Source organism: Syngnathoides biaculeatus, chromosome 12 (genome assembly GCF_019802595.1).
Source record: "Syngnathoides biaculeatus isolate LvHL_M chromosome 12, ASM1980259v1, whole genome shotgun sequence".
Taxonomy (NCBI): domain Eukaryota; kingdom Metazoa; phylum Chordata; class Actinopteri; order Syngnathiformes; family Syngnathidae; genus Syngnathoides; species Syngnathoides biaculeatus.
In genome coordinates this window covers 28,420,180-28,444,973 of record NC_084651.1, presented here as the reverse complement: position 1 = coordinate 28,444,973, position 24,794 = coordinate 28,420,180, and the positions used below count along the sequence as shown (strand labels likewise).

Here is a 24,794-nt window from a genome sequence, read left to right as displayed (position 1 = left end):
ACTCACACACCTGCACCTCATGAACCCTAATGACTCTCAGTACATATAGGACCTGGGGGACGACTAGTCCTCCGCCAGATCGTTGCCTTTGATGCCTCGTTCCCACACTCCCGTTTGCCTAACGTCTACCTTCTGTGTACCGACCCTCGCCTGTCTTTAGACCACCCTTGTAAGCCTGCCGCTACTAGTACTTCTGTTCGTTTGGACTGACTTACTGGTAAGTGACCTCAGAACAAATAAAGACCTCCTTTGTACTGCCTGCCTGCCTCTTGAGTCGTGCATTTAGGTCCGCCCTCGAGCCTCGTTCGTGACAACATAAACTGAAAACTACACTGTAAAAAAACATACTATGAATTACTCCAGAGAGATCAGTCAAAAACAAATCAGTTAGAGCATTATTTTTCAACCTTTTTCAAGCCAAGGCACATTTCTTTCATTTAAAAAAATCCCGCGGAACACAACCAGCTGAAAATGTGGGGGGGGGGGGGAGCTCATTTTAATGTTAACATCAAACATTACAAAACATTAACAAAAAGGCTAATTTTAACATGACAAGTGTTATATTGTGAATAGAAGCATTTTTTTTTAACATCGAAGAATGAATTTATGTTATAACCGTTATAATCTTCAAAAAATTTTCCTGTGAGGGCCATATAACTTCGTTTCTCTGATGGGGTGGCCAAGGTCAGTTTGTAACAGAGAAAGTGTGACTGCAGGAGTACTTAAACGTAATAATTTGTTTTCCAGAAACCCACACAATATCGAATAATCTTTTGTGGAATCTTCACAGAACAAAAGTCAGGAACTAAATGATACTATTAAATAAATAAATAACGAAATAATCATCCCTAGGATTTTTACACAAAAAAGCCAGGAAATAAATTATAGTAATAATGAAATAAATAATCAAATAACCACCTCAGGTTTTTACAGAAAAAAAAACGTAAACATTGTTGTGCCGTGCACAATCGTAAAAGGTTCAAATTTATCTTATTTGTTAGTGCAGAATCTTTTGATCAAATGACTCATATGAGCAGTCCGTCAAAGTTACTGGGTTCCTTCCCTATAATTCTCTTGTGGGTTCCAGTGGGCTTGCAGATATCGTTGTTTGCAGTTCTCCCTCATCAACTTCCCTGTGATAACCACAAAGCAAGCAGGCTGAGAAACTGAACCCAGTGATAGAGCACCCACACAGCACAACCAGTACCATTCCCAGTATGGTTGTGGTGATGGATTTTATCCCACCAGATTTTATTTTGATTATATATATATATATATATATATATATATATTATATATATATATATGCTCTGAATGGCTCATTAAAGTCAGAAAGGTTAACTTAGTTAACTTGTTCATCAGTGTGAACTGTGGGCCTGCATCTGGGTGCTGAAAAGTTGAATGTCAGGTTCCATTTTAGTCACTGCCAGTCTCAAACACTGATGCAGATGTTCATCTGTTAATCTGATCTCATTGGGCTTTTCAGCAGTTTCATGTGTGAAAAGTTTTGCTTGCAGATATATGTGCTGCCAAAAAGTGTGGACGTCTTCATTGCGTTTTTTCTGATGTTAGGGTACATGTTGTTTCCTGGTGAATTAGGCAGAGGATTTGTAGCGGGGCGGCGAAATCCCGTTCTTCCATCTCCGAGTTCATCCATCCTAGTAGACCGCGAGATGCACCCAACCATACTCGGAGGTCCATCAGTTGTGATGCTGGTCATCTTTGACCAGTCCAGGTCTAACTCTTCCATAGTTTGGCGCACTTTGCTGAAAATATCCTCCCCCATCGTGGTCCCTTTGAGACTTTGGATGGCTGCCAGCTTCTTGCACATCTGAGTTTGCGCTAACTCCACGAATATGCGCTAACTCCATGAATAAAAATTACCAGTTGCGCTGTGTCCTGCACTTCCGTGCTCTCATCCAGTGTTAATGAAAAAAAATTCAAATTCTTTCATCGTTCTGCTGCAGCTGGGCATATACATTACCCGCGATTTCTTCAATGTATCTGGTGAGTGTACTCGCTGATAGACTCGCGCAGTATTAAAGGTCTAATCCAGAGGATCTATATTTTAATTATATATCACAAACGTAGCTAATTTTTCATAAAAAAAATATGTAAAAAAAATCTCAACACAACAGAAATGAAATAAATTAGCACCAAAGTGCACATATTCTTTGTAATCCGAATGCCTCCGATATCTGTTTCAAACCGAGGGTCTGTTGAAGCTGCTTCCGTGTGATGTCACGCCAAGACAAACCCAGTAAACACAATGGCTTCCTACACAGATAATCATACACGCTGCGAGTGGGATCTAGAGGAGACAAGACAGCAGTGATGAAAAAGTTTTTATGGAATGCTCTGTGGAAGAAATAGGAACTGGAGAGGAGGAATTGTCTTATTCTTCCCTTGTTCGAAAAATATCCCATGGAGGTGTAATTCAACCATATATGTTCGAATCTGAGTTGATAAATGCAACACAAGGACAGGATTCTGCAAGACCTGACGAAGTTGACGTGGAACTTCGCACCCAAAACACAGACTGGTTCAAATCAAACACGTTTAAACATCTGATGCTGCTTGCACACAACAGTGAGTCGTTTCTTGTTGTTGTACTAGCGAACACAAAAATCGAAACCTTCAGCATCGTTTTGCGTTTAAAGATTTATCCCATATTTTAAATAAGGCACTTAGCACTTGAGAGCACGCAGTGCCATAGTTAAATTTCAGGAAGACCTCAGCGTCAACAGTAGACTAACTTTATATATATGTTTCTTTCGGCTTGTCCCTTTCAGGGTCGCCACGGTGTCCAAATTTCGTCACCTCATACACATCACATGGATATGGATATTAGCTGACATATATACCTGTATGGGTATTGTACTTATATTTAAAACGAGGGAGATACTTGCCAATGCTAAACAATTATGTACGTACTTGCTACCAAAGCCAAGTGAACGCTGTACAGGGTTTTCAAAGCAGTTGTCTGTGAAATGCTTGAAACATATTACTGTCCACTTTCATTTGGAATTCCAATAGCCTGCTTTGTTTTCACAAACCTGCAAAATATCGAATGGATCCTGAAGAGAAAAATACAATTGAAAGTATTTTGTGTGCTGTTTGCAGACTTCTAAACAATGCTTTCAAATGCTCTTTCTATAAGCAAAATATGGATTATTGTGTATGATAGATTCCTAACTGATAGTTTTAGTGTTTGCCAGATGTAATAATAACCAAGTCTCTTAATTTTGAACTCAGAATGTGTCTTGAGAAACCATGAGGGGACCCTGAGTCATGTACAAAGTGCGGCCGCGTCATGTTGAAATATGCGTCTGACAGATGCGGTGGCAGTGGCATGAAGCAGAACAGGAGGAACCAGGATGGATAGTAAATATGAGAGACACAGTTAAAAGTTCACATAGTGGAATATTATATTTTAATTTGTAGCATAATTTAAGAAAAAAGTTATTTGTTCTAAACGTTAAACGTATTCCCATGGGCTGACCTAATTCTTTTTAACTGTAGTTTGATTGATAAACAGTCTGGTTTCACACGGCATAGTAAAGGTTTAAATCTGTTTTAATGGCTCAATTTCCATGTGGCTTGGCAACGTTGATTGTATGTGGGATTGTCACATTAATGCATTTTACGAATACAATGTTGAACCAATGTTGTTTCAGTTCTTTAGAACAGTTCTGTTGAACTTTGTTCAGAACACGGTTCTATAGAGCTGTTCTATAGAACTTGGGTCCTAAAGTTCTATAGCATTTGTATAGATTCTATACAAATAGGGGTGGGCAAACTATGGCCCGCGGGCCACATCTGGCCCGTTGGTCTTTTTAATCCAGCCCGCCGAAGATTTGTACAGAATTAAGGTTTAATGTGAATGATTGCATTTATTTCATTTGACTTGTAATGACTGGCATTTCAATACCAGGTGGTGAACTAGGCGCAGTGTCTTGATTTTACGGTGCCCGAGCCATTTCCAGTTATCGCTCTTCTTCTACTGGTCAGATCAGAACCCATCTACAGCAATGTCAAAGAAAAAAAGTTGACAGTGAGTGCCGAGTGTTTAACAAAGAATGGACACCTAAGTAATTTTTCACTGAAGTCCGGTCCAAGGCTGTATGTCTTATTTGCCAAGAAACCATTGCAGTTTTAAAAGAGTACAACATCAGCGGTCACTTTACCACCAAGCATGCTAATTACGCCAGCAACCTTTTAACACAAGAACGTACGGCTACCGCTGACAGGTTGGTAGTGAAGTATTCCCATATTTAGTCATGACTGCATAATTTCCTCATGTCCTCACTGGAGCTCTGTAGCCAGATGTGTCCGTGAGCACATCTCTGCACGTAGGCTAACCTTGATGAACTGCATACTGGACACTTTGTAATAATCCATTGCCAGCTAGAACCGGTTGAGAGAAAAACCCTTTGTCTGAGTGGAAAGCCCCGATCCCACGCCACAGGTTTGATACCACCCATAGTCCGCCCTTCTGACAAGAAAAAAGGATGTGTTTTCGCTCAATAGCTTCGCACTTGTGATCTGGTCTCTACAGCCATTGTCTGTAACTCATAAGTGCCCGGAATATTCTCTAAGTAAATTACTTCGAAGAAACTGTTCATTATCTCCAGCCTTTATTTGGGTAACCAACATTCTCACTCCCCGAAATTAAACGAACGCGCGGAGGAAAAAAAAGCATCCTCCAACAATTGGTGACCCCAACGTGATTTCGGACTGAGGTGTTGGTTGACAGACAGAACATCGGCCGGCTAATAATTGATAAGGTAAGAGGACATTTATCGTCCAAAAGTGATGTTCTATCTGTTAACTGGGGTTGAGGTCCGTGTCACGTTTGAATTTGTGACATTGTGAAATTAGTCTCTGGCTGGTTGAACAGTAGGGGTAACTTTGGGTGGTATAGTCCTATGAGTAGAGGTTGAAAAGCCTTAGAGTGTGTGGGCGTACCGCTCTAGGAAGGGTTTAGACGAGCCCTGTGTTCGGAGGTTGTGCTGACACAAAAAGGTTGTAAATTCCAAGACTGCCAGACCAGTAGGTTGACGGCCAGTCCAAAACTTTCTGGACCGAGAGATTGTCTCGTTCTTTTCGGAGAATTCTAGAGACTAGAATTACTCATTCAAAATCAAAGGACTGTAAAATAAAGAGGCTCGAGCATTTTTTAAATAAATAAATATAATAATAATAATGATAAAAATCCAGCTGAGGGATGACATAAATTGTAGAAATTAAAGTGACCTTAATAAAATGGCCTAAGATGGGAATGACGATACCCAATGGTAGTTTAAAAAAAAAAAAATCTGCATCTGCTGGCTTGCGGGTGAGTGTCTTGCGCACACACACACATGATTGTAGCGTGGTGAGGCAAACGTGCGTGTGTATGTCTGTGTGTGTGTGTGTGTGTGTGTGTGTGTGTGTGTGGGTGTGTGTGTGTGTGTGTGTGTGTGTGTGTGTGTGGTGTGTGTGTGTGTGTGTGTGTGAATGCGAGATCAACAGAAGCGACAGTACTTGTACGTTTGCTGTTCTCATTCTTATTTTTGTATCCATTAGCATTTTTATTCTTTGAGTTGTTGGCTGCGAGAGTGTGAAAGGAGGCTCATCCTCCATGTTATTGTTGCTTTGTCACTTATCTGCCTCTCTGTTCCAAATAGAAAGACTAAAGACTAAAAAAGAGAGAGAAAAATAGAGGATTCGATTTAAAACAAAATGGAGAGACAGTTTGATAGAGAAAGTGAATAGTTTGATTTGCGGCATTTACCAAACCATTCTGAACAGTTGTTGCTAAGTGTCTTCTTCTTTTTCTTTCTGCTGGTCCCGTTAGGGGTCGCCACAGCGTGTCATCTTTTGCCATCTTAGCCTATCTCCTGCATCTTCCTCTCTAACCCCAACTGCCCTCATGTCTTCCCTCACCACATCCACAAACCTTCTCTTTGATCTTCCTCTCGCCCTTTTGCCTGGCAGCTCCATCCTCAGCACCCTTCTACCAATATACTCACTCTCTCGCCTCTGAACATGTCCAAACCATCAAAGTCTGCTCTCTCAAACCTTGTCAGCAAAACATCCAACTTTGGCCGTCCCTCTAATGAGCTTATTGCTAATCCCATCCAACCTGGTCACTCCGAACGAGAACCTCAACATCTTAATTTCTGCCACCTCCAGTTCTTCTTCCTGTTGTTTCTTCAGTGCCACCGTCTCTAATCCGTACAACATGGCCGGCCTCTCCACTGTTTTGTAAACTTTGCCCTTCATCCTAGCAGAGACTCTTCTGTCACATAACACACCAGACACCTTTCGCCAGCTGTTCCAACCTGCTTGGACCCGTTTCTTCACTTCCTTACCAAACTTACCATTGCTCTGGATTGTTGACCCTAAATATTTGAAGTCGTCCACCCTCGCTATCTCTTCTCCCTGTAGCCTCACTCTTCCCCCTCCACTTTTCTCATTCACGCACATATATTCTGTTTTACTTTGGCTAATCTGCATTCCTCTCCTTTCCGGTGCATGTCTCCATCTTTCTAATTGTTCCTCTGCATGCTCCCTGCTTTCACTGCATATCACAATATCATCTGCGAACATCATGGTCCAAGGGGATTCCAGTCTAACCTCATCTGTCAGCCTATCCATTACCACTGCAAACAGGAAGGGGCTCAGAGCTGATCCCTGATGCAGTCCCACCTCCACCTTAAATTCTTCTGTCACACCTAAGGCACACCTCACCATTGTTCTGCCGCCATCATACATGTCCTGTACTAGTTTAACATACTTCTCTGCCACACCAGACTTACGCATGCAGTACCACAGTTCCTCTCTTGGTACTCTGTCATAGGCTTTCTCTAGATCCACAAAGACACAATGTAGCTCCTTCTGACCTTCTCTGTACTTTTCCACTAGCATCCTTAAGGGGGCACAAACCAGTGAAATCTGTAGGCCGGTCCCAAGCCCGGATAAATGCAGAGGGTTGCGTCAGGAAGGGCATCTGGCGTAAAAACTGTGCCAAACAAATATGAGTTGTTGCTAAGTGTACAAGTCAGAAATGGATGTGATGTGTGTGTTGGAGGGTTGGCTGAAAAAGAACGAGATAGTGAGAAAGAACAGTTGAAATAATGGATGAGGAAGTCTTGTGAGAATGGATGGTTCCCTCCATTGTCTTCGACTGCATGTTTGGTGACATTAATGAAAGAAACGGAAAAACCTTGTGTTAAAAAGCGGCAGGTGTAAGGTTGGAAGTGGAAAAAACTAACAGGTTGTCTCCAAAAGGTAGAATAGTGAGAGAGAATGCTAAGAAAGTCATGGAAATTAAAGCAAAAGCAAAAATGATGGCAATGGGATGTGCGTTATAGTTGTCCCGTTTGGTTGTCAATGAGGAAAGTGTTGGTCTGGTACCGTCAACATCCAAGTTGCCCTCCGTGCCACAGCATTACTTGGAGGAGAAACAGCTTTGGGCGTATTTTCCAACTAACCGATTTGTACCGTCACCTTACCATGAAGCCAGGAAAGCTTTAAATGAATTTCAGGCTCCAGTACTGAATGTTACTGCGGCCCGGCTCGAAGTAGATGTAGACGATCACTCGTGCACAACAGACATCGAACATGAATACAGTTGCGGAAACTTTGGCTGCTGGACTGACCGCCGCCATTAAAGAATTAGAAGGCAGATTGGAAAAAGTGGCCAACTTGAGAGCTGACCAATTCACACGTTTGACTCAGCTATGACTGTACAAGGCAGAATTAAACAGACACCAAGAGGTTCCACAAAATATCAGAAATCAACTTAAGAGAACCGGTATTGAACATGAAGATAGAATAAACGCTGAAGCGGAAAAGCAAGACCACGCCCTTCGCGCTAAACAAGAAGCAGCCTGACTGAAAGGAGTAACAGGGAGTTGCTGTCTATGCTGCGGAACACGCAGCCCAAGGCAGTTACAATCAATTAGCAGAATTAAAGTCTCATGTCCAGAATCTTTCAGGTGCCCACCCTGACTCCGTTTTGGATCGAACCAGAGGTTCTGAAGACCCAGAGGAATCTTCCAAAGCTTCCAGCTTTTCCTCCGCATCAGTGTGTGACTCGTTCCCAAATCTTGCAGGCACCCATGTTAGCCAAAGTTGACCCGGCAACTGGTAACTCTGGTATGTTTTACAAATCTTTCTCTCCCACTGATGTGAGTGTGTTGCTGCAGAAACCTCCGATCCGGACCTTCCTGGTGCTGAGGTTGCCCGGTGGTTGTCACATCTTAAACATCATTTGAGGAGACATGAGTGACATGACAAGAGTTTAGACAAACCCAAAAGTACGGAAACACAACTTGCCATGTTGCAGTTGCAAAGTCTGAAAAAACAGGAAGAAACCGCTCTTATGATGTCATCCCCCTCTGTCGGTTCCAAGTGCATGATGTATCAAGCAGGTTCATTCAAGGGTTGAAGTGCGCCCCCTGGTGGCCGTGAGATGTGCTTCCATTGTGGACGAACTGGTCATTGGGCCCGCTCTTGCAGACAGCGACCTTAAGCATCTGGTTGGGGAGGCAGAGGCAGAGGCCAACAACCTGCACGGGGATACAATCGAGGAGGTTACAACCAACGCCGAGGGAGAGGATATCTTGCACAGTACCACCAGCTACCACATCAACAAGGATATCTGCCTCCCTCTAGTGGACAGCAGCAACAAGCCCCCAGTGCCGAACCAACAGTATCTGCCTCCCTCTGGTGGACAGTTTCCGCAATGACGGTGCCCTGAATCCACGAGCTTGGGCTTGCAGGAGCCTTTGATGATCCTGATAGGAGGATCTGCCTTGTCATTTATGGTCAAGACAGGAGCTCGGCATTCTACCATCACAGCACTGCCACCTGATAGCTCTCTTACCAGAAAAAGCATCTCACTTGTTGGATTCAAGAGTGAAGAAACTACCCTGCATTTGACAACTCCAGTGACCTAACCCTTTCACAGACATTTTTGCATTCTTTTGTGTTTGCACCTAACTGTCCAGTCAATCTTTTGGGCAGAGATCTCATCATCGCCACATGCCCTCTCATCAAATGGAGCCCTGATGGACTCCTGGAATTTCTGGATGGTAACACCTACTGCTGTTCGATTGCCTCTGCCTCCAGTGCCACCTCCCAGTTCCCGCTTGTAGAACAACACCCTGTGGCATGCGGCACTGCTGACATCTACTGGGCTAGAGTGGATATTGACTCCAGTGGTTGGGTCAAAGCTGAGCAATTTTGGACTCTCTGTTCACCTTGGGTTCTTATGATGTGATAGCTGATTGTATGCATTGTACGCTGTACTATGACAGATCAGGAGATGAGATCTATAGTGAGACATTTCAGGAAATTGAACACAACGTATGGGAATTGAACAAGGGTGATTTGTTTGCAGGCAAACCACGTCTCACCTTTTCGGTGTTCCTGACTCCTGATTAACTCAAATGCGACATGATGGCGGATCCCCCGTATCCTTCTATGCCTCCTTGTGACCCACGTCTCTGTGATGGTCTTGCCTCAACACACATCGAAGGATCTCGGTCCGTTTGTCCTGGCATGCACACAGGCCACTGATTGGCAAAATTTATTTCACTCTCTATTGCGCTATTCTCCGTCACTTGATGCATATTGGATTCAGTCTAACACATTTTTACCCACTTCTGTTTTGGAGCACCAGCTTCTGGATAGGCACCATGGGCGTGAAACAACCGACAGCGATTTTGCTGGTCAACTTCTTGATTCCCTTCCCACATCACATGTGGTCCATGGATCCCACTGATGTTGGTCTCTGCAATGTGTCACCTGTTGTGTTTCAGATGAAACCAGGACTAATATATGTTCTCCAATACTCTGTAAAAGAGGCTGGGATGATTGGCATTTCTGAAACAATTGACGGCTTGCTCAAAGCAGGGGTGCAGTGTAAAATTCCTGGCTCTGATTTTAACACCCCCATCTTGTCTGTTGAAAAGAAAAACACTGGAAAGTTTCGCATGGTCCATGACCTGCGAGCAATTAATGCGGCCATGTTAACCCTCACTTTGCCCGTCCTGAACCCGCATTCGGCATTGTCCCAAATCACATCAACCCACACTCATTTCATTTCCATTGACTTGGCTAATGCTTTCTTTTGCTTCACCCTTCAATGAAGCAGTTTTTTTTTTTGCTTTCACTTGGAATGGTGTTTGCTACTCCGACAATCAACTGCCTCAAGTCTTTGTTTTTTCACCTGGAGTCTTCAATGACTGTCTTCGTCAGTTGCTGTCTCCGCTTGAGTTACCTCATGGGGTTCTCCTGGTGCAGTATGTGGATGACCTCTTGCTGGCGGCTCCATCTGAAACTTCTTTTCTCGAAGCCACTTTGCTTTCTCATTTGGCCTCTGTTGGACTGAAGTGTTCCAAGTCCAAACTCCAGATTGCCCGACCACAGGTTTCGTTTCTCGGACGTCTGATCTCACACCACGGCACAGGAATGTCTCCCTCTCACAAAAAAAAACCCTTTCCACTGCTGCAGCTCCTGCAATTCATGATTACAGTCGCATGTTCTGTCTTGACGTGTCTGAAAAGATCAGCAGTGTTTCTGCTGCTCTTTATCAGAAAGGGGAAGGAGGAAGTAGACAAGTTTGTCTGTATGCATCAACTCCATTGGAAAAATACGAGCAAAGACACTCAATTTGCGCGTCTTTCGCATCTGCTCTAGCCAGAGTGATTCAGAAGACTTCTCACATTGTTCTTCATCATCCGCTGACTGTGCGAACATCACACAGTACAGTCCAGTACGTTACGAGTCAAGCTTTTACCATGACAGGAGGAAGACAGGAAAATTGAAGCAATTTTAACACAACCACACATTCTCTTTACTCACGAAGGTGTAAACATGGCTGAAGGTCTGCTCGGAGGAGAGCCGCATTGTTGTGTATGAAAAACAATGGAAGAAAACTCACTCCGCACTGGACTCTACGAGACACCTCTTGACAACTCTGGCTTAATTCTTTTCACAGACGGGTGTTGCTTAAAAGGCAACGATGGCCTACAACCTGGATTTGCACTAACCCAACCCACAGAAACAGGTTTTGAAGAAGTGCAAGCAGAAAGAATTCCAGGCTCCCAGTCAGCACAAAGAGCAGAAATTTTGGCGTTAATGGCAGCTCTCAAGTTGGTTGGTCAGTTAACATTTACACAGATTCAGCGTATGTACACATGACAGTTCATGTTGCATTAAAAGCATGGCAGCAAAACGATTTCCAAACTGCAACCGGTACACCTATTAAACATCAGGACAACATTCTCAAATTGCGAGATGCTTTCATAATCCCGACAGCGGTTGCAGTCCTTAAATGCAAAGGTCACTCTCGAACTAATGATTTTGAATCAGCAGGAAACGAATCAGCAGATTGAGCAGCAAAAAAGTTGCGGGGTACCGACCAACACTCCAGCTAACTGTAAGTGAGTGTGAATGTGACAATCAACAGGAGGTGACAGTAGAAACAGTTACGTTGTGGCAGGAAAAAGCAATTCCAGAAGAAAAGAGTGTGTGGAAGTCGAAAGGGGGTGTCAAAGCTGAGAATGGTATATGGCGAAAAGAGGGTAAGTGCATTCCATCTCAGACACAATTGAAAAATCTAATTTCTGAAGCCCATGGAACATGCCATGTAGGTGTGGATGAAACACTGAGACGACTCCACACCCGGTGGCATCGTTTCATGAGACCAATTGTTAAAAGTGAACTCCAGGACTGCAGTAGGTATAACAGTATGCCTACAACGAAACCACCGCAGGGAGTCCACGATCCGGACGTGGACGCCCCTGCTCAGGTAATTTCAATGGATTTTATTGACATGATTAAAACAGTGTCAGGCTGCCGGTATTTGTTAGTCATAGTTGATTCCTATTCAAAATGGCCAGAGGCATATCCCTGCAGATCTGAAACTGCGAGCACAGTGTTAAAACATTTGGTTAATCACTACATTCCAACGCATGGGTTTCCTTGGAAAATCAGATCAGACAATAGAACTCATTTCAAAAACACACATCTCCAGGCTGTGGAAAAAATGTTAGGGTCGAAAAATCATTTTGAGTATGTTTATCATCCACAATCACAAGGACAGGTTGAGCGCATGAACAGGAACATCAAGGAAACAATAGCTAAGGCTTTAGCGTCATCCACGCTCAATTGGTTGCAAGCTCTTCCATTGGCATTAATGAATGTTCGAATGTCATTAAATTCTTCTAAAGGTTGGACTCCATTTGAGTGTCACATTAACAGGCCGTTTCCTACACCCACAGCTCCATTGGCTGCGACTGAAGGTCCAGGCCCAGCTGGGCTTAAACAACTAACCATCAATTTTTCTCATTTAACTGAAAGACAACCAAATGCTCTCCTTGAAATGAATATTTTTGAATCTATGTGGTTAAAAGTAATCAAACGAAAATGGTCTGAACCTAGGTGGACTAGTCCCTTCCAGATCACGGAGTGAACGGCCACAGCAGCAGTACGTCTTGCAGGAAAGGGGGTCACGTGGTTCCACATTTTATCAACACGACCCGCCAGATCCGCCTCAGGTTCATCGATCCCCCCACCTGATGACAACCGGAAAACCACATCTTCTGCAGTGGCGGTTGGAACCCGTTGATGATATCATTCGACAAGGGTTGATTTCACGGTACACGGGGAGAATAACCCTGGTGAATCAACCTGGGACCAGGCAGTCTGTCTGTCTGATCCTGAAGTAGCCGACTACACTCCATCTCGACTCATCCCACCCCAGAGGAAAAGTTGGAAGACCTCTCTCCAGCCCAACCATGCGACCCTAAACAAGCCTGTTGATAGCCGGATTGACCTTCTTAATGGTCCCAATGATCTTCTCATGGCCGCTAACCTCAACCCCGCGCCGCAATGTCTCCATCCTGCGACGATTGCTGCATGACCCTGCGTCTATGGATGTTTGGAAACTAGTTGACACTGTTCATCCGCTGACCGCCAACATGTGGTATACTTATGCATACTTGACTGCTAAATCATTAAATACGACCAATTGTTATGTTTGCTCTCTAATGCCTCATACACAACCATCGCTAACTGCTAAAGGCATGACAGTCGAGGAAGCTAAGTGTTTTGCATGTATGTCTCATTTGGGATATCAACATTCCTCTATTCTAAACGACACAGTCGCACGTCCATATCAAGCTGCTGTGGCCATTAGGAACAATGCTTGTAGCAAACTGTTTTTACTGTGTTTCACTATAAAATGACTGGCCAACCCCTTGCCGTTTAGGTATTTTTTTAATCATACCCATTATATATATGACCAATGCTATATACAGGAACACAGAAACATAACTCTGGGCTCCTTGAATGTTACATTGCAATGCAAGGGGAACCGAGCTGTATCTTCTGGTGAAGGGGCCCCCTGTAATGTGTCAGGACCATCAAATGGCACCTACTCCACTGATGGTGCAATGTGGCTTTGTGGCAGTTCTGCTTATTATGTTCTTCCTCCAGGATGGAGGGGAGTGTGCGCTCCCATCCGTGTTACTGATCACACCTTCCTGATGTCTTGGGATGACGACACCCAGTCGTCTCATCGACGTTCCAAACGCTCTGCTGATATTCCCACCTTTGCTTCACATGATACTCTGTGGGGTTCCAATGTTCCAGAGGAGTTCAAACACTCTGCTGTTGGCACAAAAATTTGGTATTCCCTGTTGCCCGCTATCGGAGTAGGTAAATTTGGTCTTCGTCTTGAAACTGTTGATTTTAGATTCAAGTGTTTTATGAATATGTCTCTGGCTATTTTCAAAGGTTACAACTCGAAGATTGATTCTATGAGCACCATGCTTTTGCAACATCAATTGGTATTGGATTTGTTAACTGCCTCAACAGGTGGTGTGTGTGTGCTCTTTAATCAAACTTGTTGCACTTATATTCCTGACGAAATTCATCAATCCATAGAACCACAATTAGCTGCTCTATGAAATTTACAGTCAGCCATGGCCCATGAAAAACCCGATTCCTTTTCTCCCTTTGATTGGCTCTCATCTGGGACCTTATGGTCTGTTTGTTTGAAATTTTTGATCCCCATTGCTATTGTTCTCCTACTGATTGTGGTCTTTCGGTTGTGTTGCCCCACTCTTGTGGGCCTCTTTAATGCATGCTATTGCCCCTGCTGCTGCTAACAAATGTTGATATCTGTGTCTATTTTGGATCCCAAGCCCAACGTTCTACCCATACCCGATGATAATGATCCTGTTGGTACCTTTTTGTGATCTTCATTTTAGGTTTCAGACTCGAAAGAGTCCGAAAGGGGGATTGAAGTATGTCTTATGCCCATATTTAGTCATGTCTGCATAATTTCCTCATGTCCTCACTGGAGCTCAGTAGCGAGATGTGTCCTTGAGCACATATCTGCAACTAGAACCGGTTGAGACAGAAACCCTTTGTCTAAGTGGAAAGCCCCGATCCCACGTCACTGGTTGGTACCACCCATAGTCCGCCCTACAGACAAGAAAAAAGGATGTTTTCTCTCTGTATCTTCACACTTATCTTCTCTCCACAGGCATTGTCTGTAATTCATAAGTGCCCGGATTATTTTGTAAGTAAATTCTTCGAAGAAACTGTTCATCATCTCCAGGCTTTATTTAGAAAACCAACATTCTCACTACCCGAAATTAAACGAACGCGCGGAGGGAAAAAAAGCATCCTCCAACAGTAGCTAGGTTGCAGGCTAAGCAAAACACCTTTATTTGAGCAACTTCCATCCAGGAAGCAAGCACAAACACAAGTTATTTACTGGCATTCAAACGAGCAAAGGCAAGCAAGCCTTTCTCCGAAGGGGAGTTTCTTAAAGAGTGCATGGTAGAGACAGCAAGTATTTTATGTCCCGAGAGCAAGAATACATTTGAAAAAATTAGCTTATCTCACAGGTCAGTGACTCGCTGTATTGAAATAATTGACCAACACTTAACTAGCAAGCTAAACAAAAAAGCTGAGTCATTTACATTATAGTCTGTGAACTGGACGAAAGCCATGATATAGCTTTTAATTTTTATCAGAGGGATTAATGAGAATTTTGAGATAATGGAGGAGTTTCTGGATATGGAATCCCTGAAAGGAAAAACACGTGGAGAGGATTTATTTAACAGCGTGTCAGCAGTCATACAGAAGCACAAGTTACCGTGGAGTACGCTCGCCAACGTAACCACAGATGGATCACCAAATCTGACAGGAAAAAGGGTTATGCTCAAGAGAATTCAGGACAGGGTGAAAGAGGACAACCCTGAACAGGAGGTAATTTTCCTACACTGCATAATTCACCAAGAAGCACTGTGTAAATCCGTGTTGCAGCTTGACCACATAGTGAAGCCGGTTGTAAAACTCGTTAATTTATTCGAGCAAGGGGACTTCACCATCGTCAATTTATTCATTTTCCTGAAGAAACTGATGCTGATCACTTGGACTTACTTTACCATTCTAATGTCCGCTAGTTAAGTTTGGGAAAAGTATGTCAACGTGTGTGGGAGGTCAAACAGGATATTATTTCATTTTTTGAGCTACTTGAGAATACTGACAATTTTCCTGAGCTGAATAACACAGATTGGCTTTGTGATTTAACTTTTACTTTGGACATTCTAACACACATGAACGAGCTGAATGTGAAGCTACAAGGGAAACACCAGTTTGTTCATGAAATGCAAGCAAACGTCAGAGCCTTCAAAACCAAGCTGGTTTTATTTTTTAAGCAAATATCAGACAAGTAATTTGCTCATTTCTCCACACTGGCTATGTTAAAAGAGGCCCCGCGACATATGAAAAAATATAGGAAAACACTGGATGACCTCCATGAGGAATTCTGCCGTCGATTTTGTGATTTTGGAAAAATTGACAGGGCACTTTAGCTGGTGTCATGTCCCTTCTCACACGACCTGGAAACGGTGCCACAGGAGTTGCATTTTGAACTGATTGATCTCCAATGTGATATGGTGTTAAAGGACAAGTTCAACTCCCTGAAACTGGATGAGTTTTATGCTTCATTAAGTGCAGCCCAATTTCCAAACATCCAGAAGATGGCATGGAGGATGCTGGTGTTATTTGGCTCTACATATGTGTGGACAGACTTTTGGTGTGATGAAGACTAACAAAGCACCCCACAGATCCCAGATGAGTGATGAACACCTCAGATCTGTTCTGAGAATTGCCAGATCAAAAATACCACGAACTTCAGTGCACTGGCTAAAATGGGTGATCAACAACACTGTTCTCATTAAAATGCATGTCAATACTTCAATGCTTTTTTCTGTTTATGTTTGATATGTACTGTGAACAAATGCAGTTTTATATATGTATTGTATCTTGTGCTGACCTGGCCCGTCTGTCAAAGTTTAAGTCAATGTGGCCCCCAAGCCAAAAAGTTTGCCCACCCCTGGTATAGAATATTTCTATTGTATTTCTATACTTGGGTCCTAAAGGTCAATAGCATTTCTATGCAGTGAAGAAAATAAGTATTTCAACACCCTGCTATATTGCAAGTTCTCCCACTTAGAAATCATAGAGGGGTTTGAAATTTTCACCGTAGATGCATGTCCACTTTGAGAGAGATAATCTACGAAGAAAAATTCAGAAATCACAATGTATGATTTTTTTTAACGATTTATTTTAACGTTAGTCTGTCTTTAAAAGTCCACCTCCACTCCATGTATTATCCTGAATCAGATGCAACTGTGTGAGATCGTTAGTTGTATAAAGACACCTGTCCACCCCATACAATTAGTAAGACTCAAACTTGTAACATGGCCAAGACCAAAGACCTATCCAAAGACACCAGAGACAAAATGGTACAACTCCACATGGCTGAAAAGGGCTACGGATAAATTGCCAAGCAGCTTGATGAACAAAGGTCCACTGTTGGAGCTAAACATGACGGTCAATCTCAATCAGAGTGGAGCCCCATGCAAGATATCACCTCGTGGGGTCTCAATGATCCTTAGAAAGGTGAGGAATCACCCCAGGAATACATGACAGGACTTGTTCAATGACCTGAAAAGAGCTGGGACCAGCGTTTCCAAGGTGACAGTTGGTAATTCACAAAGACATCATGGTTTGAAATCATGCATGGCACGGAAGGTTCCCCTGCTTAAACAAGCACATGTCAAGGCCCGTCTAAGGTTTGCCAATGACCATTTTGATCATACAGAGGAGTCATGGGAGAAAATTTTGTGGTCAGATGAGACCAAAATGTAACTTTTTGGTCAGAATTCCGCTGTGTTAAGTGGAAGGCAAATGATGAGTTCCATCTCAAGAACACCATCCCTACTGTGAAGCATGGGGGTGGTAGCATCATGCTTTGGGGGTTTTTTTCTGCACATGGGACAGGATGACGCCACTGTATTAAAGAGAGGATGACCATGGCCATGTATTGTGAGATTTTGGGGAACAACCTCGTTCCCTCAGTAAGAGCATTGAATATGGGTCGTGGCTGGATCTTTCAACATGACACTGACCCGAATCACACAGCCAGGAAAACCAAGGAGTGCCTCCATAAGAAGCATATTAAACTTCTGGCATAGTCTAGCCAGTCTCCAGACCTAAACCTAATGGAAAATCTTTGGAGGGATTTTTGGAACTCAGTGTTTCTCAGCGACAGCCCAGAAACCCGTCTGATATAGAGAAGATCTGTGTGGAGGAGTGGGCAAAAATCCCTCCTGCAGTGCGTGCAAACCTGAGAACAACTACAGGAAATGTTTGACCTTTGTAATTGCAAACAAAAGCTACTGTACCAAATATTAACATTGTTTTTCTCAGGTATTCAAATACGTATTTGCAGCTGTATCACACAAATAAAACGTTAAAAAAATCATAAATTGTGATTTCTGGATTTTTCCTTTTGGATTATCTATCTCACAATGGACATGCACCTACAATGAAAATTTCCGACCCCTCCATGATTTCTAATTGGGAGACCTTGCAATATAGCACTGTGTTCATATATTCATTTTCTTCACTGTATGATGTTTTTTATAGAAATTCTTTCGAAATGTTATATAGAAAATTTTCAGCAAGGGGAGACTTTCGCCAGCTGTTCCAACGTGCTTGGACCAGTTTCTTCACTTCTTACTTACTATACTCATCATTGCTCTGGATTGTTGACCCCAACTATTTAAAGTCGTTCACCCTCGCTTTCTCTTCTCCCTGTAGCCTCACACTTCCGCCTCCACCCCTCTCATTCACACACATATATTCAGTTTTACTTCGGCTAATCCTCATTCCTCTCCTTTCCAGTGCATGCCTCCATCTTTCTAATTTTTCCTCCATCTGCTTTGACTGTATATCATCTGCAAACATCATGGTCCAAGGGGGTTCCAGTCTAACCTCATCTCTCAGCATAGTCATTACCACAGCAGAGAGGAAGGGGCTCAGAGCTGATCACTGATGCAGTCCAGACCTCTCCAGAATGTGGGTGTTTGGGTCAAAATGCTATGCATAAAAACATGACCAAAGGAAACTAGACACCAGATGTGAGAAACGAATAATAAAGGAATATTTTTCAGGTATTGTAGAAACAGCCCAGTTTACCTGGTGTATTAAAGGAATATAAAAGTTTGAGCTTTAAGTAGTTCATTAGATGTTGCTGCGTCCTGTGTATGAAAGTGTGAGACTGTAAAGTGCTGAGTGTGTGACTGGTGGAACGAAACAGAGTATGTGGTGCAAGAAGGGAATGTTTTAGAACAGACTGTGCTAACTGCAAGGAGGGTGCGGAGACGAGAGGACTCAGAGGCAGTTGGTGGAAAAACTACTGTCAGGAAACCACCAGGAGGAGCCAGCACGCGATTCTGCAGGGGAGGAGTCGGGCCAACATCCGGCGGACCAAAGGAGACCAATGAAAGAGCGCCAAGGATACCTGCAGGAGACACAGAACCAATACTGAATCAGTAGATTGTACTTTAAAATTGTTCTGGGAAACTCAGATGTAGAGTACGTCGGCTGCAGGGAACAGAGACGTACAGGGTTGTAATGAGAGGGACCCGAGACCCAGGTGTTTGTTGAAGGAATAAATCCACTCGTGTGTGAAAATGCCGGCTTCCTGATACCTTTCTATTGCAGAACGAGCGCGCGTATTGTTGGATGAGTGGCGGTTGGGTAAGGTCACAAATTGGAGTCAGATTACTAACTTAAGTTTATGATGATTTAGAAATAAAATTCCAACAGTATAATCCACAAACAGAGAAAGTGTCAAAACACAGACTGCTAAAATTTATCAAAAAGACTGCTGAACAGACACAAACAGATGAAGATGACAGTAACAGAAACTATAATCATGAGGATAAGACAGAACACCAAGCCCTAAATAAAAATGAAGAGAGTGCAAGCAAAGATGTGCAACTTCATGATGAAACGACAGAAAATGTATGTAAATTAAAACAGCGCAGATATAGAATCTAAAGATGGTCAGAAACATCACTACTCAAGAAGGGAGCGTAAAGCTCCGAAACACCTCGATGAATAGCTAACAGACCTTAAAGACAATGATATAACTCACACAAATATTGATTATTGCTTCAGGTCTGTGTGTGGAGTCCCCCAAACTTACTGTGAAGCCCGGTCGTCACCTGAGGGGTCCAGATTGGAAAACACTATGAGGTAAAAACTTCCCTCACTTAAAGACAAAGAAACATTTGATTTGACTCTTTTATGTGAAGGTCGCAATACAGTAGGAGGAAAATGGGTACATGCCATCAAAGAATGCACTAAAGGGGGAAAATTATTTAAAGCTAGATATGTAGCTAAGGGTTATGATCAAACAGAGGGTATCGAATGTCACGAAACATTTGCCCCAACAGCAAACATTACATCAGTACAAGCATTGATGCAGATAGCTGTACAAAATGAGCTCATTGTCCACCAAATGGATGTTAAAACAGCATACTTACACACATATTTACACCTATAGAACTCATGCATTTGACGTCACAGTGGTAAAGAAGTGAAGAAACGGGTCCAAGCAGGTTCGAACAGTTGGTGGAAGGTGTCCGGTGTTCTATGTGACAGAAGAGTATCCGCTCGGATGAAGGTCAAGTTTATAAAACAGTGTTGAGGCTAGCCATGATGTCCGGATTAGAGACGGTGGCACTGAAGAAACAACAGGAAGCAGAACTTGAGGTAGCACAAATGAAGATGTTGAGGTTCTCGCTTGGAGTGAACAGGCTGGGTAGGAATAGAAATGAGTTCATTAGAGGGACAGCCAAATTAGATGTTTAAGAGACAAGGTTAGAGAGCGCAGACTTTGATGGTTTGAACATGTTCAGAGGCGAGAGAGTGAGTATATTGGTAGAAGGATGCTAAGGATCGAGGTGACAGGCAAAAGAGCGAGAGGAAGACAAAAGAAAACGTGGATGGATGTTGTGAGGGAGGACATGAGGACAGTGGGTGTTCGAGAGCAGGATGCATGAGATAAGCTTAGATGGAAAAAGATGACACGGTGTGGTGACCCCTATCCGGACAAGCCAAAAGAAAAAGAAGAAGACTTATATGCTGTCAAACTCTTCTGTGTAAATCTCGATGACTAATTCACTAGATACGTGTATATCCAGTTTTCCAAGACAATCAGAGGTGAATTAACAGTCAAATTTCTTATTGGCGGAAACATTAAATATGGATCCTATGCCAAGTGTCTAATTTTTCCATGTACTTTCGTTTATTATCTCCTTCTAAATGTTTAATGGTATCGAACAAAACCCTGGGTGTCGTGCTATAAGACAATTTTCATTTACTCTCAACTGAATTAACTTGCAACAATGCTTTCTTTGACTGGCAATATGGTGATGTAAACAAAAATCAGGAGGCTGAAGAGAAATAAAATGACATCTTCTCAAAAGTTTTCAAATGTTTAACCATTATTTCACACAATACAGCAGTATAAACATTGTGCCAATTATTGATGAGTGGGAACTTTTCAAGATTGCCACTTTCCACATGTTGCTGCCAAAGTTGCACCTTTGAACGGAATCCATTCATTTCATCTGTACTTGTCAGGAGGTTTTAATTTGGGCCTTGTGTGTTCAGTTCATTCAGTTGATGAAAAATATCTGTCAGGTATGCCAGCCTTGCACACCACTTATCACTTGCAAGCAGCTTTGCGTCGTTGGACCCCTCATTGGTCAGAAACGCTTTTGAGTTCCTCTCGCAGCTCATACACATGTGCCAGCACCTTGGTGTGCGACAACCATCGGACCTCCATATTAAAACAGCAAGGCTTTATGTTCAATGAACAATGTTATGATCAATGAAAGTCAAAACTAGCAGGTGTTCAAATAGTTTTTTTCCCTCTGGGAATTAAGTCATTAAATTCTTGATCAGCGAACCTACTATATTCTGCCTTGTGCCATTGTTAGGACACTCACTCACATCCTCCTGGTACAATTAGTATCAGTAATATATTTTGTAGACTATTGGACAATTCGTCACTTTAAACTGCTCCTTTTGCACAATTGTCATTGCACTGGTCTATAACAACCGCGAATGGGTAAAGGCACTCTGTACAAGCTTAACACAATGTAGGACATAACACACTTATCTCTCACCTTTTCTAAATGAAGAAGATTTTACATCTTGCACGAGTCTTATAAGAAATAGTGTCTATAAACAGAAATGTTTCTTGTTCTTTGTTCTTGTTGGTTTGTTGTTCTTTGTTCTGAATGTCGTACCAGGGCAGCATCGACTGCCGGAGAAACGTTCCTTGTGTTTTTACACACTTGACCGATACAGCTGATTCTGATTTTGATCATGCAGGGACCATGCTTTGTGCTTCCAGCATAGTTTTATTTATTCTTAATTATTTAGTAATTATGCTATTCTGTTTGCTGCAGTACATTGTTCCCTCTAAGCTGCGCGTGTGCGCAATTGCGCACTGCTAATGTGGTCTCTCTACAGAGACATTTTGCGTTGCACACACACAAAAAAAGAAAAAAAAATCTACCTGAATTGAAACTACACAATACAGAACTACAGTATTCAATTTCTGCCCTTTTGCAATGTGATTCAATGATGGGTTGCTACAACCAATGGCACATATTGGAAACATAATGGAACATAATGAGGAAAATAAGTCACCAACTAGGTTCTTCGGTCGGTTTTAGTGAACACTTCGGGAGCACACCGAACTCTAACAACGAGCTGCTGCCAACCACACAGGCTCCCACCCTGTTTACCTTGTGCTGGCCCCCTCCGTTCTTAAAAGGGTACACTCATAATTACAGCTATAACAGTACTTATGCAGCCCATGATTGTGGTTTACAATGGCAGCGTCCTTATGCGCCGCCCACCACTGTTACTGGTGTTTAGTTAGCAATGCGATCTGGCCAACATAGAACAAAGACAAGCTAGACAGGCTGCTGATGTTTACTCTCGATAATAATGACGGAAGTAAAAAAAAAAAAAAAAAGATGCAATTATTTTAAGATGCAGTGACTGTCATAGTATGTGCAAATAGAAGAAAAAGTGGTGAAACTGGACGAGATGTTCTTTTTTTTTCGAGCTAGAAAGGTCTCTTTTCAAAAATGCCTTGTGAAGCCAGAAAGTGCAGGATGACACGGTGTGTAATGTTAAAATATCCATCCTGCCACAGCCTCTCGAAGGTTGAAATCACAGACAATACAGTGCACAAAAAGCTAATTCTGCGTTTGAAATATCGGGAGCAAGATGGGGTTAATCTTTAAACTGTTTGGGAGCATCATTCAGTTGTCAACATGCACTGCAAGAGATATTGTGCAAGCAAGAATTCTGTTATACACCAAGAAAAACACAAGAATATCATTTTGAATTAAAAAAATATCAAATATGGTTGGAAGTGGACTTTCATATTTGTAGTTGGCTTGGCTTGGTTTGGAATGTATTTTTTGTGTACGTAAAAGAACAATATGTTTGTTTTCATTGTATATTTACAAAAACAAAATTGTTTTTAAAAGTGTTCTGATGGGAATGTAAATGTTGTAACCTGACTCTTAGAATGAGCCATGTAACTTCAATGGATGGCACATGTCTGATGTCACTCACAGTGGTCAAAGGGGGTAGTGAGGACAAACGCTAGCTTGCACGCATGCAATGTATGGAACCAGGGTAGTTGGTTGTACTTTGCTGAAATAATCACAACAGAACATTCACAGATTTTGGAATTTGGTGCATACATAAGGCGCACATTATTATTAAAGTATTATTAAAATTTAAGACTTTTCAGTGCGTATTATGGTCACGAAAATACGATTATCTCGGTGTATCCCTCCATTTACCACCTCGTTGAACCTGTGGGCATTTCTGCACAACCTAGTGCAGTGTTTTTCAACCTTTTTTGAGCCACAGCACATTTTTTACATTGGAAAAATTTTGTGGCACACCACTAACCAAAAATGTGACAAAATTACACTCTGTATAGTATATTTAATTACAATATAATTTCTCAATTTATTTATACTCAGTGTGATGAACACAAAGCCGATATCCTGGCAGGAATAGAAGAAAGACACACACGAAGTGCTTCTTCAACAGCTCTCAGTCTCTCTTTGTTTTTAGTTTTTATAGCAGTTAGGCTTGAAAAGCTCAGCTCACACAGATATGTTGTGGAAAATGGGAGCAATGTCAGAACAGCTTTGTTGGCCAGAATGGGGAACTCCTTGGCAGCAGTCAACCAAAAACTGTCGAAAGGAAGATCAGCAAATCTTTTTCAGTTCAGTTAGTTCCTCCTGCTCTTGGAAAGTCATGTCCTTTCCAACAACTGATACCGAGCTGTATGGGTCCCTAACCCAGTCAAAGAATTCAGTGGAGGCTGAAGAGAAATAAAATAACAACTTCTCCTCAAGACTTTTCAAATGTTTACCTATTACCTCAGACAGTGCAGCAGTGTTGCTTTGCCGTTTGTCTGTGAGTGGGAACATCTCCAGGTTGGCACGTTGCACATGTTGTTGCCAGAAGTGCACCTTTAAATGGAATCCATTTATTTTATCTGTGCTTGTAAGCAGGTTTTCATTTCGGTCCTGCATCCTTGTGTTCAGTTCATTAAGATGATGAAATATATCAGCCAGGTATGCCAGCTTTGCGCACCACTCGTCACTTGCAAACAGATTTGAGTAATCAGACCTCTCATTTGTCAGAAACATTTTAAGTTCCTCTCGCAGCTCATACACACGCCTCAGCACCTTACCGCGCGACAACCATCGGACCTCCTTATGGAGCAATAAGGCTTTATGCTCCGCGCCCATTTCCTTACACAGAGATGCGGATATACAGCTTTTCAGAGGTCGTGTCTTTACAAAATTCACTCTGCGCACCACATCGTCTAACACAAGAACCAGTTCTGCTGGTAAAGTCTTAGCAACGAGGGCCTCACGGTGCAAAAAACAGTGCGTAACAATCAGATCTGGGTTTCTTTCCTTCACTCTACTCACGAAGCCTTTGGTGCGCCCGACCATGGCTCCAGCTCCATCACACTTGTGCAGTTTTCCCACGTAAGTCCTCCCTGGTCAAGATATTCCGATGTGACCCGAAAAATTTCCTCTCCAGTTGTTTTTTCTGGCAGTGCCTTGCAAAATAGGAAGTTTTCTCTAATGGCATCTCCATCCACAAAACGCACATTGGCCAAGAGCTGAGAATGTCCACTAATATCCGTAGACTCGTCAACTTGCAACCCAAATTTCCTACTGATGCGTATCTTTTCCGAAACATGGCTTTCGATGTCTGTAGACATATCATCAATATGCCTGGCAATTGTGTTATCAGAGAGCGGGACTTTAGCGATGTCTTTAACCGCATCAGGGCCG

The 24,794-nt window shown here is 42.6% G+C and overlaps 2 protein-coding genes across 3 annotated transcripts in view; one reads left to right on the top strand and one right to left on the bottom strand.

Moving 5' to 3' along the window:
- The first annotated feature begins 1,305 nt into the window (after positions 1–1,305).
- Positions 1,306–24,794, top strand: part of LOC133509360 (galactose-specific lectin nattectin-like) — a 45,780-nt gene continuing 22,291 nt past the window's right edge. Inside the window, exons 1-2 of one of the 2 annotated variants that reach the window (XM_061836216.1) lie at positions 1,306–2,589; positions 19,549–19,626. In XM_061836216.1, the coding sequence (XP_061692200.1) occupies positions 19,622–19,626 (5 nt within the window). In that variant the 5' untranslated portion in view covers positions 1,306–2,589; positions 19,549–19,621. The remainder of the gene's footprint in view (positions 2,590–19,548; positions 19,627–24,794) is intronic. The other variant, XM_061836219.1, reaches the window with a different exon arrangement.
- Positions 12,442–24,794, bottom strand: part of LOC133509358 (steroid 17-alpha-hydroxylase/17,20 lyase) — a 93,550-nt gene continuing 81,197 nt past the window's right edge. Inside the window, exon 11 of the mRNA XM_061836201.1 lies at positions 12,442–18,886. The gene's annotated coding sequence lies outside the window, so the exon portion shown is untranslated. The remainder of the gene's footprint in view (positions 18,887–24,794) is intronic.